The sequence below is a fragment of the Pelodiscus sinensis genome, chromosome 29 (assembly GCF_052426305.1).
Source record: "Pelodiscus sinensis isolate ZL-2025 chromosome 29, ASM5242630v1, whole genome shotgun sequence".
Taxonomy (NCBI): Eukaryota; Metazoa; Chordata; order Testudines; family Trionychidae; genus Pelodiscus; species Pelodiscus sinensis.
This window is the reverse complement of record NC_143080.1, coordinates 15,248,343-15,266,810: the sequence shown is the minus strand read 5'-3', so window position 1 is coordinate 15,266,810 and position 18,468 is coordinate 15,248,343. Positions and strand designations below refer to the sequence as shown.

The following is an 18,468-nucleotide window of genomic DNA, read 5'->3' as shown; positions in this document are numbered from 1 at the left end:
AATGTTAGGAAGCATTAAGAAAGGGACAGAGAATATTTTCTTGCCTCTCTATAAATCCATGGTACGCCCACATCTTGAATACTGTGTACAGATGTGGTCACCTCATCTCTAAAAAGATATCTTAGCACTGGAAAAAGCTCAGAAAAGGGCAACAAAATGATGAGGGGTTTGAAACGGCTGTCATCTGAAGAGAGATTAAAAAGACTGGGACTTTTCATCTTAGAAGAGAAGACTAAGGGGGATAGGATAGAGGTCTATAAAATCAGGACTGGTGTGGAAAAAGTGAATAAGGAAAAACTATTTACCTGTTACCGAAAAAAGAGCTAGATAGATTCATGGAGGTTAGGTCCATCAATGGCTATTAGCCAAGATGGGTAGGGATGGTGTCCCTAGCTATTCGGTTTGTCAGACGCTGGGAATGGGCAACAGGAGCGGGACTCACCATTATCAGTTCCATTCATTCTCTCTGGGGGCACCTGGCATTGGCCACTGTTGGCAGACAGGACACTAGGCTAAATGGACCTTTGTTCTAATCTGGTATGACCTCTCTTATAGTAACCACAGAGATGCTGTCTGCTCCTGGGATTCCCAGCACAGCATGCTGCTGCTGCTGCTGCTGCTGCTGCTGCTGCGGAGGCAGGTGTGGTGGCCTTTCAGAGTGTCCAGGTTCATGGATTCTGACATGCCATCAAAATGTTGCTGATAACAAGGGCTCAACAAATCACGTAATGTACTCGCATGTGGCTAGTAGATTACAAGCTGGCACAGCTGGTGCCGCGCAATCTGCGCATGTGAGGCTCGCCGCCGCTTGGCGAGCCCTGCTGATAAACAACAACTAAAATGATTTCCTACAGCATCTCAACTAAGCCTGAATGACATTTCATGGGAAACAGAAGTGGGCCAAAGGCCTTCTCCCTGCTGCACAGAAAGGAAGTGTTTGTGCCCTTCTCCCACGTATAACAAGTATTAGGAAACTTAAATATTACTAGTTCCTTAGTGAACTGATTTAAGCAAAGAACCCCGAAGTTATAAGATTGCCACTTTCCTCAACGCTTCTCCCATAATCTCCACACAGTTCAGCTCCTTGAATAACTGACACAAAACAGATACATCACTGGATGTTGCCATGCCACCTTTATGTAAACCACATATTAACACGCATTCTCTGCTTTCTACACAGACATCTCACACAATACCAAATCATTTTTAAGGTATTGTTGCTCCTCTGGCCCAATGGAACTTTCTATAAGAAGGGTAGCATTCACCTGCATGGGAGATGGCACAGTTTGGGGGGAGGCGGGGGGCACTGATCCAATACTGTAAAATGAGCTCTTCCCTCCTTCCCCCAGAACAATGGGCCACCCCAAACCTCACCACCTCCTGTTCTCAGTGCATGGCATTTCCTCAATACTATTTTTTTCTAACAAATACACGGTGAGGCTTATGTTTGAGAAGACACTACCAAAACAAAACACTCTATACAGCACATACTTCTGCTCTAGAGGAGGAAATGATAGAGCAGATAAAACATGACAGATGTTATGTCACTTAATGCTCTATTGGAAGGCACTCCAATACTATGGTGATGAGCAAAGGTAACAAACCATATGGAACAGAAAGTAGCTAAATATTTCCATGGCAACAGTAAAGATCACAAGAGAACTACCTCAGCCACACACAGATCCCCATGCAGATACAAGATTGGTATGTGCATCTTCAAAAATGATCCACAGATGCAGGTCCTCATAGATATAAAGTGGATATCCACAAATTTGCAGGATTCTAAATACAAAAATTGTATCCACATCCGTATCTGCAAAAATGAGTTGTGGATATCGGAATCCGCCTTCACAGATGTGATTATCTACAGATATGCAGGGCTATACTCATGAAGATTTGAGAAGCAAACATACTTAAGCACCCAATTTTTACTGACAAGAACTTACTTTTTAATAAAAAAAACAGACAAAATTAATTGATTCAGCAGAGAAATGTTAACTTACACTAAAGCCACCATTACACTGACAAAGTTAGCAAGATGCTAAATTCTGATTCACATATCTATAAGAGGCCCCAGTTTAATACTTTTTTTGGACAATATATGAGGAAGTCAACAGCTAGAGCTGGTACCTACAATCCAATGGGAACAGTCTAAACCAGGAGTGTCCAAACTTTTTTCAAAGAGGGCCAGATTTGATGAAGTGAACATGCATGAGGGCCAACCATTTTGCCTGACATTCTTTAAACCATTAAAATTAAATGCAAATTAACTATTTTATGCAAAGTTTATTGCAAATGGCATACTTTTCATTTCGTCACATGGATGACAAATCTAAACAGGTGTTAAATCACTCTGCCTTTCATATCTGAAGGCCAGATGAAAAAAAAAATCCAGGAAGCTGAAATATATGTCAGGAACATTGTAAAGTACATTACATATTATTGGTTATAAAGGTTGTCTGTCAACTTTTAAGTTCAAAAAATATGAACAGGAACATAACACCAAGTATACATGTTGTGTCCAAATATATTTATAACTGATTTAGACCAACTGACATTAACTGAGATTTTACAATGTATTCATCTCAATACATATGGATTCGTTGGGGGCCATAAAAGATAGATATTGCCAAATTACCTGTGGGGCCGTATTAAACCGGAACACGGGCCGCAATTGGCCCGCGGGCCGGACTTTGGACATGCCTGGTCTAAACCAACACCACTACAATTTCAGGCATGCTAATTAGTCATATTCCAATACGGTGTGTAAATGTAGATGGTTACTGGTGAAGGGAAGCCTAACATGACTGCAACCTTGAAAATGTATCTTTAAGATACAGATGTCCGTGTTCTGCAGAGAAAGGAGTTAAGAAAATGCATGTGTTTCTATGCTATAAAAAAGTGAATCTACTAAAGAAATGTTGAAAGATCGTTATAACAGTGTGCTCACAAAAGCAACTGGACAATTGCCAAGTTACTCAGTCTGAAAAGAGACAGGTATTTAATGCAAAGTCAGTAAACACTCCTGTGGAACCTGTTCTCAACCTCTTCTATTCCATGATCCCATGTTACTACAGAAAATGTTTTGCAACACCTGAATTAAGTGGTTTTTTCCCCTATCTCAAGCCACTTTTGTGACCCTTCAACAGTGGTCAACCTGTGGCCCGCAGGCCACCCATGACCCATCAGGGTTCTGGATGGGGCCTACAGGATGTTTTATTTACTGTCACCTACATGCAGGGTGGCAAGATTCTCCTTGTTTTCCTACGGGTATTACTAAAGTGGCAGGCACCTCAAGAAAGGTGGGTGCTGGCTGCACACAATCTTGACTGAGAGCTGCATGCTCCCTTGGCATCCAGCCAAAGTGCTGCCAGGGTTCAATCAGCAACCATGCAAGCTCTGGCTACGCAAGCGCAGAACTCCCTCCGGAGACTGACTTGGTTACAACAGTTTTGTGGTCCATTGAGACGGAGGAGGCCCACTCTCTAGTCTAAGGTTGCGCTTTGCTACCCTACAGCTCTAACAGAACAGATTCTGAACTTCGGGAGGCAGCGCACTGTCCTAGTCTGTGTCCTTGCGGGGCGATTAGTCAGCTTCACAGCACCACCACTGAAGACCAGTCTTCCCCCTCTAGATCCTACCAAGGCTCCTCAGTCCTCTTCCGGATCTCTTGCATTCCTTTTCTGGTTCATTCAGAATCTGTGCTTCAACTACATTCAGCACATTTCCAATTAGCGGGAGCCCCTCTCACTCCTCGTCTGTTTCCTTACGGAGATTTGTTCCTACATGGTGTTTACTGACAAGGTATGTACTGATCACAGGTACTGAGTTTTAGTTTTTCTTGAGGGTGCTCCACCCCCACTTCACCCCCAAGAACCTGCTCCTAACTAGGATTGCCAGATGGTTTAACCAAAAATACCGAACACCCCCCTCCAAAAAAAAAACAAAACAAAAAACAAAAAACCAAAGCCACAAAGGAAAAAAATTCTGTTGGAAAAAAAAAAAGGGGGGGGGGGGGAGGCACCAAATTTGTTGAGTTTAGGGAAGAAAAAAAAAGGACCCCGAGAATTAAGGGAAAAAAAATAAAGAAACAAACAAAAACGCAGCAGGGCCCCTTTAAGAGCAGGGGCTGGGCTCTGCTGCTCTTAACATGCTGCCCTGTAGCAGCAGAGGGAGGGCAACAGCAACTCTTACAGAGCAGGCTCAGTTGCACTGCACATGCTCAGTACGCCCTAGGTATGACTTTCTGAGAGGCAGCTGTTTGTGATGCTTCACCCAGGCAGGCAACAGCCATCTTCTCTGCCTTCTCTCCCTGCTCTGGACCAGACAGCTCCCCTGCAGAACCAGGTGGGGGGAGGGGGGGGGGGAAGAAGTGGGTGGGCTGGGCCGGGTTGCTTAGGGTTGCCAGGTGTCCAGTATTGATCTAGAGAGTCCGGTATTTTTGCCCCCCTGGCTGGGGGGGCGGGGGGGGAGTGATGAGAAAATACCGTACATTTTAGGGGTCCAGTATTTTCTGATTTTTTTTTAAAACCGGACAGGAGGCAAAAATACCGGACTGTCTGGGTCAATACTGGACACCTGGCAACCCTACTCCTAACACCCCCCCCACTCCGCCTCTTCCTACCCCAGCACTCTAACCTCTCACAAGTGCCTCCCCATGATCAGCCAAACAGCTGACCAGCAACTGTGGCTGGTGAGTGCTGTGCACCCCCATTGTTTTTCTTGTGGGGGTGTGAGCCCAAAATCACCACAGAGTTGGTGCCAGTGTTCCCTTTAGGCTGTGCAGGTGCTCAGAAGAGATTTGAATGCTGCCCAGCTGAGCTGCAGAGCACCCCAGCAAGATTTTTGTTTTTACTGGTGGTGTATGTTCACACATGCCTCTGTGCACATAAAAAAATATACCACATGGATGGAAAAAGATTAGAGGGAACATTGGTTGGTGTCTCTGCTATTGGTGTCTAACTTCTTTTCAATTAGACCAAGATCCTGAATCATCTTTTATCCAGGCACCCTCACACCCTCCTCTTCCAGAAAAAAAAGGGAAAAGCTGTTTAAAATTATCCTGACAAAAATACCCTTATGCAATCTGAAGCAAAATACCTCCCCCAAGCCACTTTTTACTTTCAATGCTGAAAGTGCTGCTAAGCAACTAATGAACACTACTTTTTTTAAATGTTTGTTGGCTAACATGCTCTGTATAATAATGAAACCTGTTTGCCAAAGATGTGTCAACATGAGAGAGAGATAAAGGGACAAATGCTAGGAGTTAGGAAAGGCTACATTCTAACCCTCTGACAGTCCTCATAGGACAGTGCTCTTCGAACATTAAGCATGTGAATTGTCACTAATTGGGACATCAGACAGATGTGTTTGCTTATACAAGCAACTGTGGATTTCCTAGCAGCATTATATAAACAGCTGCTGAGGTAGAATCACAGGATCATGGAATCCTGGGGCTGAAAGAGACCTCAGGAGTCACTGAGTCCAGTCCCCTTCCCAATGCAGGACCAACCCCAACTCAGTCATCCCAAGGCATCTTGTAATAGCCATATAACATCTCCACTATGTTGTGCTGGTTTAGGAACTTCGTGGAAAATCAGCTACACAGAAGGGTCAGTAGTACAACAGCTATTGTTACGTCTGCCATTGGCCATTGCCAAGTAGAAATTTGGAAACTCCTGGCTACTAGACAAGCAGGGAAGATGCCGAATTATGCACTCTCGAGGTGCTCAATTTCAACCATGTTACAAACACAGACAGCCAACATGCCTAAGACTACATCTACACAGAGGAGTTATTTTGGGATGCCTTTGGTATTCCACGTCTTTAAACGTACCCATTAGTTCAAAATATATTTTGAACTAGCAGGCACACTATTCTGGCATCCCTGCATCCACGTTGCACCCTCAGAGGCACAGCTAGATGGAGGCACAGAAAACTGTTCTTAAAGGAACTCAGGAGGAAGGGCTGGGGGAAAAGAATGTTCTGACACCATTTCAAGAGCTATACCGTTTAACAATGAAAACGAGTAGTCCTGTGCCACCTTCGAGTCTAACAAAAATATAGATCTAGCATCATGAGCTTTCTTGTGCACAGACCACTTCCTCAGATGAGCCTAAGTCATTCAGTGATGGGCGGGGAGAATGAGACATACACCTATTCCCTACTCTTAACCGGAAGTGAGGGAGAAGCCCTTGCACAGCTAAGCAACAAACAGAGGCGCATGTTAAGTATCAACTTTGGAACTTGCAGAAGTCAATCATGTGGCTAGACGCACAGAGTCATCCCAGCAATAACCCATGCAAGGTGAGCCTAACAATATTGTTAGGCTGATTAGTTCTCATGTTGCTTAGACAACATAGAGGCCACTGAGGCTTCATCTACACTGCAGGGGTTTTTTGCAAGCAGCTTTTTGCAGAAGAGATCTTCCGCAAAAACTTCTTGCGCAAAAGTGTGTCCACATCTCAAAAGCGCAGCGCAAAAGCAATGCACTTTTGTGCAAGAGAGCTTCCACACTGCATGGACACTTGTGCAAGAAAGTTCTGATTGCCAGTCAGACGTGCTTTTTCTGATGGGCTCTTTTTGCGCAAGAAACCCCTGTTGAGTGTCCACACACATCTTTTTGCGCAAGAACTGTTGTGCAAAAAAGGAGTTATTCCTCCTAGAAAGGGGTATACCTACAACGCAAAAAGCCCTCTGTTATGCTGTTTTACTGTAAATTTTCTTGCACAAAAATGCACTTAAGGTGTGGACGCTCCACAGCTTTTTGTGCAAAAACCCTGTAGTGTAGACATAGCCAGAAGGTATTTGTTAAGCCCTTTCACAATGTGCTGTTCTGAGCCAAACGTCCTGTGTCACAGGGTAGGATGCCTGTGAGTGACAGGTGTCTGTTCACATAATCCAACCATCATGTTTTAGGTCTCCCAGTGGGTATTTTCACTGTGCTTTCATGGGGTCAAAGTTTAAGAAGATTCTTGCAGGATTTGGTAGTAGGGATGTTAGCAAACATGTTTTCTTATAAACATGTAGGGCAAACAGGAGCCAGGACTCTCAGGGAGCTGGCTTTTAAGCTGGCTCCCCACAAGCACCAGCCCCCACCCACCCTCGCTGCCTCTGATGGAGGCGGGTGGTCATTAGGATTAACCAATGAGCCCAAGCTTATCAGTTAATCATGTAAGCATCTACACACTAACATCCCTACTTGGTAGGTATACAGAGTAGATAACCATACTATTTTAGAGAACGCTGGGAGACCATTTTAGAGAGCAGGATTTGGCAGTACAAGCAAAGTAAATATTCAAAAATCTTTTAAAGGACTGCATCCTTGTAAAAATGTCATTCTGCAGCCCAGGACAGGTGTTAATCTGCACCCGTAACTGCTGCTGGTAAGGGATAGTTAGAGAGGGGCCTTCCTTTGATTAGTTCAGCTTGATCTGAGGATGGCCATAGAATGTCTTTATAATGTTTAGTCCCATTTACAAAATGTTTAATCGGCTTTAATACTGCACTAAGCAAATGGATAAGGTAATCAATGTTCTAGGCTTCTTATTTCTAACATGCTTGGAAATCTGCTTTGCTCATTTTTGTCTGCCTGGTTTTCTAGCAATTCTCTTCCATCTTCAGTGCATACTGACGTGGTTTTACTTCTCAAGTTTACAAAGTAAGCATGAAGGTAAGCCCACTACTTTTCCTGGATGTTCCTATTTAATTTTTGAATCATCTAAAACTTCAGTAAAAACGAAGAAAAAAGACAACTTGACAGTAGGATGAAAATACTCAAAAGAAACAGCGTCAATAGCAGTACTATGGATATTCTGTACAAGTTCTCGTTAGCCATCGCTATGAAGGAGAGACCTTGATACAGGAGGGACACCTTGATACAATCACCATTCCCAGAACAAGCAATACTGGAGCAAAATAGTTCTCCCCTTTGAGCTGCTGTTCATGTTCTCTATAGCTACCTTTACAATTCTAGAGCACTTTTGAGTCACAAATTTCAATATGCTCAGAAATGAATGAATTTAGACTCTAGGCATCTGCTTTTAACCTCAATGACAGTGGGGGAGAGAGGTGTATCTAGCTTCCCCTCTGATCCCTGCTGCTTCTATTTATTTGAGACACACAATGAAGTCTGGGGCATAACAGGAACAGATTTGATCAAAAATGTCCTGTGTGCAGGACACTCCATTCTAATACAGCTGGTTTTTGAACCACAGTGACATCTGTAGTACAAAAGAACTAGATAAATACCCTGCATTAACGAGAGAAAACTGAGTTTAAACTGACACCAGGTTAGAGGAAATGAGAAGTGTTTTGATCACTGGAAGCAGCCTTGTTTATGTACACACACTGGAGAAGTCAGAGCACCTTTCATTTCTACAAGCTCTCGGGCTGCATCTCCACACTTTAAAAGGACTTGATTCCTCTCCAACAGCCTTCTCTCTGGTAGAGTTACTGCAGGGATACAGGTCCAAAATTGCAAATGCCAAGGTCTTTACCAAACTAAGAACCCCCCTATAATGCAAATAAAGTAGTCTGAGCCAATCTTCACACTCAGTTAAACTGGAGCAACCTGCCACACTGAGCTGAGCCAGGCTTCTCTACTACAACTGGTGGAAGAAGTTGGACAAGACAACTAAAGACATTTATTGGTACCAACTAGTACACAAAATGTCTACAACAGATATGCTATAACCATAGCAACTAGGTTGCTTGAGTTATGGAAATTAGTAAAATTCTTGAAGGAAATAACCTTCCCCCATGCACAGAAAACTTCTGCTGCCATTTCAGTCTTCAGTGGCCCTTTTCCTCACGTTCTAATAGCTTCCAAGACCAGAGAAGCCATTGCATCTATATTTTATTTGCAAGTTGCCCTAACACCAAACATCTGCATATTCCAGTCAAACAAATATCCATGTAATTTTAGAAGCTGCACAAGGTAGGCAGTTAATTCCTCTCCCTCCAAAAGCAACAAACAAGGTGATTCACACAAACCTGCATCTCTCACACCTATATATTTAAGGAAGGCAGCAGCTTAGACTTGCAATTTGCTAATTATGAAAAATTCACAGTACACTTGCTTGGATACATTAATAATGGGGGGAGGGGACCTAAATTAGAAAAACAGCAGAAATAATTAAAACACGAATCTGATGGTTCAATCTGTTTCTCAAACATAAACGTTTGAACTTACCCTGGAGTGATTTTCCCAATCCCTGGCCCAGCTTCCACCCATGTTTCTGGAGTAAGCGGTGTCCAATATTATCCTGACAGATAGAACAGAGAAAACAAACCAAAAATATTCCAATAATATATTCTTCCCTTCCCACAGACATTTAAAACACGAGACAAGCAAGAGATTTTCTACATATGTGCATGCAAAAAAAGGCTACTGGAAAGGCAATATATGCCCAATAAAAGGGAAGACAAATGTCAAAAATTTGCTGGCTAGAATTTTTCAAGGGGATCAGGATACAGGGGAGGGTCACTTTCTGATGGTGTGCTGGGCAACTTTTGTGCAGAACATTTAAAATAAAAAAGCAATATGGGAGAAAATAAAAAAAGTGTACCAATAAAAAAAAATTGACATTAAAAAGCATAATCTCGAGTTATTTATACAATCGTATCCATCACCTAGACAGCACCACTTTAAGATTGTTTTTGTAAAGAAAATCTGCATTGTGTTTAGTCATTTTGTTTTGTGCCAGGCTTTTATAATACTGAGTAAGTTGTAAGTGCAAGACTGCCCCACCACTAGAAACCAAAACACAATCATAGCAAAATCCAGGCTAGACTTGATTGGGTTTTTTATATATATGTATATATATAAACTAGCATGCAGCCAATATTAAACTGAAAGAAAAAAAAACCAGTGAGGTTAGTGAAACAAAAAAAAAAAAAATCAAATAAAATGAGTTCAAGCACAGACTGGGTGATGCATTTCACATGTACTCTAACAAAATACTAAGATGTTAGAATGAAACAGGCCTAGCAGTAAGTTAACAGCAAGGAACCATTAGTGCATGTAGGGGAAACAATAAGCATAATGTCTCATCTTCCCAATGAAAAAGAGCTATTTTGTGATAAAGGACGTTGGAAAGCGTTGGTGCAGCAATAAATGTCAGCTTTTGGCTGGGACTAAAGAAAAAGGGTTCGTCACACTTTACAAAAAACAAAAACACAATGAAAAACGTAAGAATGGGCATGTTGCATCAAATCAATGGTCTAGCTGGCCCAACAATCTGCCTCTGCCATGGCCAGTACCACACAGTTCAGGGAAACAAACAGAATGATCCATTCCACGTCAGCCAGAGCAGCTTCTGGAGGTCAGACATTTTAAAAAACTCAAGAGAAGGAAGGAGTCTGGTTCAGTACCTATTTTGGCTAAGAGCCTACATGAACGTATCTAATTATTTTTCAAACCTAGGTATGCCTTCGTCCTTCACAACATCCCCTGGAAGAAGTCCCACAGATTGACTATGTTGTGTGAAGAACTATTTCCTTGCGTTTGTTTTAAATCTGCTATTAATTTCATTGGGTGACCCCTGGTTCGTGTGTGATTTGAAGGGGGGTAAATATTACTTTCTCCTCACAATTCATGATTATGTAAACCTATATAATATCCCTCTTAGAAAATAGACTAACTGAACAGTCCTAGGCTTTTTAACCCTCCTTATATGGAAATTGTGCCAGACCTCTAATCATTCTGTTGCATTTCCCTGAACTTTTTCCAACTTTATATACTCCTCGAGCTGAGACAACCAAAACTGCATGCATTATTCAAGGTATAGGTACACGAAGGGCTTACATAGTGGCATTATGATTTTTTTCATCTAGCTATCCCTTTTTGCCTCATGTTTTGTCCAACATGTTAGCATTTTTATTGCCACAGCATATGGGGGGGGGGGGGGAGATAGCTCAGTGGTTTGAGCACTGACCTACTGAACCCAGGGTTGTGAGCTCAATCCTTGAAGGGGCCATTTAGGGATCTGTAGCAAATCTGTCAGGGATGGTACTTGGCCCTACCCTGAGGGCAGGGGACTGGACTCGATGACCTCTCAAGGTTCCTTCCAGTTCTATGATTGATACACACACACCTCGACAAATATGCTTATCTACTTGCCCGTGGCGAGTAGATTTCAGCCGGTCGCCCGGTTCACCAGTGGTCCATGCATGCACAATGCAGGTCTCACGCATGCATGGTGCGAGCCTGGCAAGTGGTTTTCACCGCAATTGTCAAGCCCTGGGTGTACGTACATTTGTACGTACGTACGTACGTGTGTGTGTAGCAGCAGATGATTTTAGAGAATTCTCCACAATGACTCCAAAATCTCCTTCTAGAACGATCACAGCTGATTAAGATCACATCATTTTTGGATGCGAAGATCAGTGTTGATCAATGTGCATCTACCCTTTTCTAGCCCAATTGCCCAGTGTAGTGAGAGCTCTTCGTAAATTGTTGCAATCAGCTTCGGACTTAATTATCTTGAGTAACTTTTTGTTTTGCCACCTCACTGTTTACCTCCTTTTCCAGATTATCTACGAATGAACTGAATAGCACTGGTCCTAGAACAAATCCTTGGGGGGGGCGGGGGGACCCTATTTGACCTCATTTCTACCCTACGTTTCTGATTTTTTTAATCACTTTCCATGAGATGACTTTCCCTCTTACCCCATGACTGTTTACTTTGCTTAAGAGGCTTTGGTGAGGTGTGTTATCTATGGCTTTCTGAAAGTCCAACTACACTATATCTACTGGCTTATCCTTGTCTATATGCTTGTCAACACTCTCAAAGAATTCTAATAGAGTGGCGAGGAATGATTTCCCTTTATAAAAGCCATGTTGACTATTCCTCAATGTTCATCTGATATCCTGAGTTGCAATGAGTTGTCTGGTTGGAACACTGAATGATAAATTGTATCCAAAAGTCAGCTAATAAAAATGCTATAATTTTCATTTAGCTCAGCAATAAAGTACAGGCGGCCCCCGACTTGCGACGCAATTGATTCCCAAGGAAGAGTTGCAAGTTGGGGTCAGCGTAACTACAACCCTAATTTACGATGGGCGCTGTGTGCTATCATAAATGAAGGCAGAGGACGTAAGATGGGGGGAGGGGTTCAGCCCCTTCAGCCCATACAAAAATGGTTGTAAGTGTAGAGGGTCGTAACTTGGGCAGTCGACAGTTTCCTGTACTATATCCGGTCAGAACAGCAGTATTTTCCACTTATTCCTCATTGATCTAACTGAGAGTGCATCTACATAGCACTTTAAACTCAAAATAAAATTTGCACAAAGCAAATTGCTCATCTTATTTTGGATCTATTTCAAATAGCTTATTTTGAAATTTGGCGCATCTACACAGCGCCAAATTTTGAAATAACATGCTATTTCGAGCCATCCTTTTATCCATCATGCAACAAGGTTTACCAAGATGGCGAATTAGCACGCCCATTACTTTGAAAAATATTTTGAAACAACAAGTGGGTTGTATAGACTTGGAGTTACTACCTCGGGATAAATAGCCATGCAGTGTGGACATACCCTGACTGAATAATGTGCATGCCAATAGTGCATCAGACCCTAAAGAGTTTGAGATTTACAGAGTGTATATATGCATTCACCTTCCTCTGCAAACAACTCTAGTGATTAGAACCCTTTTTCTTCTTTGGTGCTGTGTAAAACAAGACAAGAGAGTGTAAAGCAATGCCCTCCCATGCTATTGGGGTCTCTGCGAAAGAGTAGTTCGTACTACATTGTAAACCAAGGTAGAGGAGTAAGGATATGCCAGGGTAGAAATATTTCAATCAATAGGAGTGAAAGAGAAAAATGAACAATATGGCTTCCAGCTACGAATACCACCGAAGAGTGTTTCAGACTAAGGTTGACAAGAACTTACCTGTGATTGTAACTGCTGCAGACCATTTATGCTTGTGTCACAACTGCATGTTGCTCTTGTAAAATGGGACAACAGACCAATTATTTTGTTGCTATTACACTATGATTGTTCCTTCTACGTTAACATATTAACTGTGTCTGACAAGGATTATGGGAATCAAATTTAAAAAGCTGATGCTGACAAAAATGGCTGCATTTTTTTAAAAAAGGGCAGGAACTACCATACAATCTTTTGTTAAATGGAGATGAGACATTGTGCTGACTGTGTTGTGTTATGAATGCACTAAAATAAACAGACAGATGAAGCAGTATGCTATTTCCAAAAGCAGTGCAAGTGGAGTGAAAGCATTTCCATACGAACCTGGCTTTAAAAACTGGGCTGTCAAAAGAACAGTTAAATGTAACACAAAGTAAGAAACTGTCCAATCACTAATGGTAGTTTTTTCTTTTGCTTTGTTTTCAATTCACTGCTTGCAAGTAATGTATTTATTAAAGAAGAGTGAAAGCATAAAGTAAATGTAACGAGTCAAGACCAGCTGGGAGATTCAAGAGTGGTGTATTGTGACTGACACAGTGAAGGGGGAAACAAAATGTTAAGGGTAAAAAGGAAAAATTCAGAAGAGTTATACACATTCGCACCACTTTTACAAAGCCACTCGAGAGGATGGTCATGTTTTTCAAATTGAAACAAACTTTTACTGCAGATCTCAGTTCCCATGAAAAAAGCAGTATCTTCCCCAATAGTGTTGAACGTATTCTTCTGATGTAAAGTTAGTTACACACCCAATGTCTGGCACTGACCAGGCAGTGAAACTGCTGGTTAGTTAAAAACAGCCAGCTGAAATGGTGTGATACTGTTCCTAAGGGTCAGGTATTAAATTCAAATGGAGCCTACACACTAAAGAGATTAATGATGATCCCCTTCCACTTTCCATCTATCCCTTCATTCCACATCGCTGTGACAGACTGCTGGCTAAGTAAGACTGGCACGAACTCTCTTCAGTTTAAATGCTGCCCTTTCCCAGAGAAGTTGTATTGCTTGGGTCATAAATGGGAAGTGAGGCAGTGTAGTTATTGGCATCTGGAGAGAGGCAACACTAACCAAATCAGAATCTCTCATTCAGAAGGACAAAGCACTGAAACTAGGCTGCGGGCTTGTCATCTTTTTTGTTACTTGGTTAATGTTATTCATGTCTAGGGGGAAATCCCTTTTATTAACAGAGGTCTACTTCTTGGTATCAAGAACTCCAAGTCCTTTTCAATACATCAATCCCATTTTGTAGTAGTTCTCCTCCTAAACAGGTGGGCTGGTTCCCAAATGTGCCACTGGCCAGTCTAAAGAAACAACTTTTTCCTCAGAGTATAGGCCGATATTACTCTTAGAGCTCACTAGCTTTGTCACCACAGAGCTCCTTGCAGCAGAATCACATTAAAAGCTGTCAAGTCAGCCAAGAGACCAAAACGACTCAATATGTTTGACTAAAACGGAGCTGGTCAACCCAGACTGGTCCGGAGGATGAGCCAGCTACGTATGCCAGGGCCATGCTATTTGTCCTCAACAAATTCTGCAGTACCACATCAGTGTCGCAGATCAGAGAATGAATGGTTGATAGTATCCTAACACAGTGGTGGGCAACCTGTGGCCCAAGAGCAGCATGTGGCCCACTGGGGCTCTAGGTGTCGCCTGCAAGACATTTCGTTTACTGTTGCCCACATGCAAGGTTGCCAGCTTCCATTGGTTTCCGTTCTCGTAGGTTTTTTCCTACTGGTATTAAAGTGACATGCACTTAAAACAAGGACACGTGAAATGAGGTGCGTGCTGATTGCAAACAACCCCCCTAACCCAGAAGGCCGCCTTGGTTACCACAATCTTGCAGCACACTTAAATGAAGGGCCACTCATGCAGCCCACTCACTAGTAGGGATGTGAACATATATCCGAGTACATGGTTAACCGATGAGCCTGGGCTCAGGGTACACACATGTACCCTGATACATGTGGGGAGCCGACCCAGAGGCGGCAGCAGATGCAGAGGGCAGGAGCTGGTGCTCATGGGGAGCCAGCTTAAAAGCTAGCTCCTCAAGCCCGGCTTCCTCCTCCCCACTGCATGTAAATGTGTAACTACTGAAAAATTCAGCGGTTCCACATTTACACAAATAAATGCATTTTAACACCCCTACTCACCAGCCTAGGTTGCCCATCCCTGTTTTAGCATATTTTATTGCCGAGGCATTTTAATGCTAAGTTGCCACCTACACAACATACTTCATCCTATTCAACGTGTTAAATATCAGTTAATTGAACAGTCGAGTAACCTCATGAATTTTTATTGGTTAGTCGACTATTCTATAGTCCGCAGGGGTGGGGCTGGCAGCCAGTGTATCCGAGGCAGCAGCGCAGGGTGCCAGGTGGGAGCTGGTCCACAAGGGAAGCTAGTTTAAAAATCATCTCCCCTTGTGGACCTGCTGCCTGTCACCCAGTGCTGTTGCCTCCGATAAAGAGGCAGCAGTGTGGAATGGCAGCAGCCCCTGTCTAAGGTGGGGGGTCTGAGAAGGGCTGCCTGCCCACCTAGCTCCTAACGGCTAAATGCAGTGCCTTGCATGGTGTCAAGTATCAGAGGGGTAGCTGTGTTAATCTGAATCTGCAAAAGCAGCAAGGAGTCCTGTGGCACCTTATAGACTAACTGAAGTGTAGGAGCATAAGCTTTCGTGGGCAAAGACCCACTTCGTTAGATGCACGTGAAGAAGACATCTAAACGAAAGTTTATGCTCCTACACTTCAGTTAGTCTATAAGGTGCCACAGGACTCCTCACCGCTCTAGCTCCTAATACACTTTAAATGCCAAGCCACAGCGGGGATAGGTTCTGGACCTGGCACGAGCCAGAACTGAGCCAGGCTGCTGGCCAGCCTGCTAAAAAATATACTGGCAAGGGAGGGAGGGGGAAGAAGAGAAATGTGTGTAGTCTAAAGCATTGACCTATAAGCTTTTGCTTATAGGTTAATCAGTTAATCGACTCCACTATTACATTCCTGGTCTATCCCAAAATCAGAAAGCATGAACAAAAACATTACCAATGACCTTTTCCTAGACGCTTAAGTGTTACTTAGAGTTAATGGGACTTGGGACTTGGCACTTGGACAAGTCACTTTTTGAAAATTTCATCTCGTGTGACTTGTCCAAGAGGACATGACTAGTCAGGAGAGTCCACAGAACAGAACCCAGACTTCCCAAGGCAGTCTTGTACAATTAACCCCAAACAAGACTGTATTGTGTTACTTTTCACTTGTATTTTATCATGGTTCCTGCAGTGGCCCTGGCAGATGTAAACTGACATGTATACAAGGGAAATTACTCAAAGGGTTCTCATGGCACTGTGTGAGGAATATCATAATTAAGGATTTCAACAAGGAGATACTGAACTGTTCAACTGTTACAAACATGCCAAAGGGTAATTTTGCTTAACAGCCCCTCTCCTCCCAAGGTCCCCTCTCCTGAGCCATTTGTTTGTTACTATTAACCTCATTTCAGCATAGACAAAACCATACACCTCGAGTGGATTGTAAGTTGTGCTGACTGTGTATCAAGTTATCTATAAGCAAGGACTGGATGCCACTGGGTGAACCCATGCAAACAAGAGGTTTTAAAGATTTCCAACACAAACCCTATAGCTCACTACAGATGACACAATGAAAATTGGAGAGAAAAGCCAAACAGTAATGCTACACCATTCAGCTTCAAGACTCACATTATTTATAGTGCTGTCCATTTATGGCCATCGCTAAATGTCAAATCAGCAGTCTTATCAGGTTACACTTTGGAAATAGTGGAGTCCACAGATCTGCACAGATATGCCATGTGGCAAAAGCCAACTTCCCAAGCTATTGTAGGTTTTTAATGAAAGGACTGAACTGTGATCTTCAAGTAACAACTGGAATCTGAATCTCGGGAGTGTTTCAAAGGAGTTATTCAAGCAACTGAACAAAGCCATTCATTAGTTATGACAAGAACAAACTAATAACAGGCTTAGAGTGAGTGAAAGATGTGTTGTCTCCTTTCAACCTGTGACAATGACAACCTGATTTTATTCTGACATTCTACATGTGTATAGTGGGCAAGAACTCTCAGCTCTGCGCAGGTTCCCATACTCCCATCTGGGCTTTCTTGTCAATTTCAAACCTCCAGTATGGGGTCCTGAAATTGACAATACAGTCAGGAGCAGAGGCAGGTAAAGCGGTGCCTACACAGACACTGCATTGCCCTAACTATACAGGCATAACCACCTCCACAAGAGGCAAAGCTAGAGCATATATACTGACAATTACTTCAACACGAGCCGCTTACATTGAACTGTGTAGCACAGAACAGGCCTAATATTACTTCTGAACTCCTGAAATCATATTATCATGACAAAAAACTAAACTCTCTTCAACGTTTTTCTTTAGTAAAACAAAGGACAAGAAAGTTTCTTGTGAATCAGTAGTATTTGATAAGTGCACACATCATAATCTGGACATTGCGCACCTTCCTAGAATGTGTCAAATCAAGTGCGTGCAGCTCATTACAGAACTGAAAAAGCAGACTTATTTCAAAACTTCCATGGGCATCTGATTTGTAACTATGACCAATAACTTACACTTCTGCATAAATCTATATTGGCTATTTTTTCCCCTTTTATGAAATGTAGAATAGTTGGCTCTCATTTAACCAAGGAAAAATTAATTTTTGTTAAAGAACTTTCTCTCATAAAACACCTTTCAAACTATTAAAAGTGTATTTTCTTGTTTTGGTTTGAAGGAACAAAATAAATCTTGATATCATTTCACTAACTTGTAACATTTTGTAATCTGATGTCCTCTTATGGCTTTACCTTTATTGTTCTACCTCTGACTTCCTCTAATTCTGCTTTTTCTAACCCTACCTTTCTGTAAGAAGAAATACCTGGTTTATACTCTCATCATGTCTAAGTCCAGAGGTATGTTTGGTCTCTACTAGCAGCACAATGTAGGCTTTCCACGGACACTAGCTGCTGCAGACTCTTCTTTTAAAAAATATGTAATACAGTCATTCAATACATGGTTAAACAGTGTAATGATCTGTAGACTCCAAAACCTATAAGATTCCGGCCACCTTTGAGCTGCATGCTGTAGCAGTACGGTCAGCATCTCTCTACAGATAATGCTGCAGAGATGGAGCTAAATTCAGCAATGATACTCAAAATGTATGCTCCAAGCAAAGCCACTCTCCCTAGGGATTTCCAAAAGTTGTATACAGTTACTAGGCTTCCGTTTTCGGATTCCCTTGAATATCTGAAAATCTTTTAAAGAGATCCATTTATTTTAGTAGAACGTACTTTAATACTGCTGATTCTCCATAGTAGTCCTAAAATTTACCTGAAAAATGCTATAACATATTCACTGCATAAACCAAGACTTCTTTTTTCTTTTTTAATAAAGACACATAGGGCTTCAGGTGTAGCTTCCACTGCACTGAATGGCAAAATGTTCATTGACTTCAGTGGTGCAGGACTGGGTTCTAAGTACTGCTACCAGCTAAATTTCTTTCTTAAAGGTGA

General features: G+C 42.3%; 1 protein-coding gene across 5 annotated transcripts in view; it reads right to left on the bottom strand.

Annotated features, from left to right (window-relative positions):
• Window positions 1–18,468, bottom strand: part of GPATCH8 (G-patch domain containing 8) — a 97,757-nt gene that overhangs the window by 55,756 nt on the left and 23,533 nt on the right. For 3 of the 5 annotated variants that reach the window (XM_075911255.2, XM_075911254.2, XM_075911258.2), the window contains one exon: window positions 9,194–9,266. In XM_075911255.2, coding sequence (XP_075767370.2) covers window positions 9,194–9,266 — 73 coding nt within the window. Of the gene's footprint in view, window positions 1–9,193; window positions 9,267–13,256; window positions 13,275–18,468 lie in introns of all 5 variants that reach the window. The other 2 variants (XM_075911257.2, XM_075911256.2) reach the window with 1 other exon arrangement.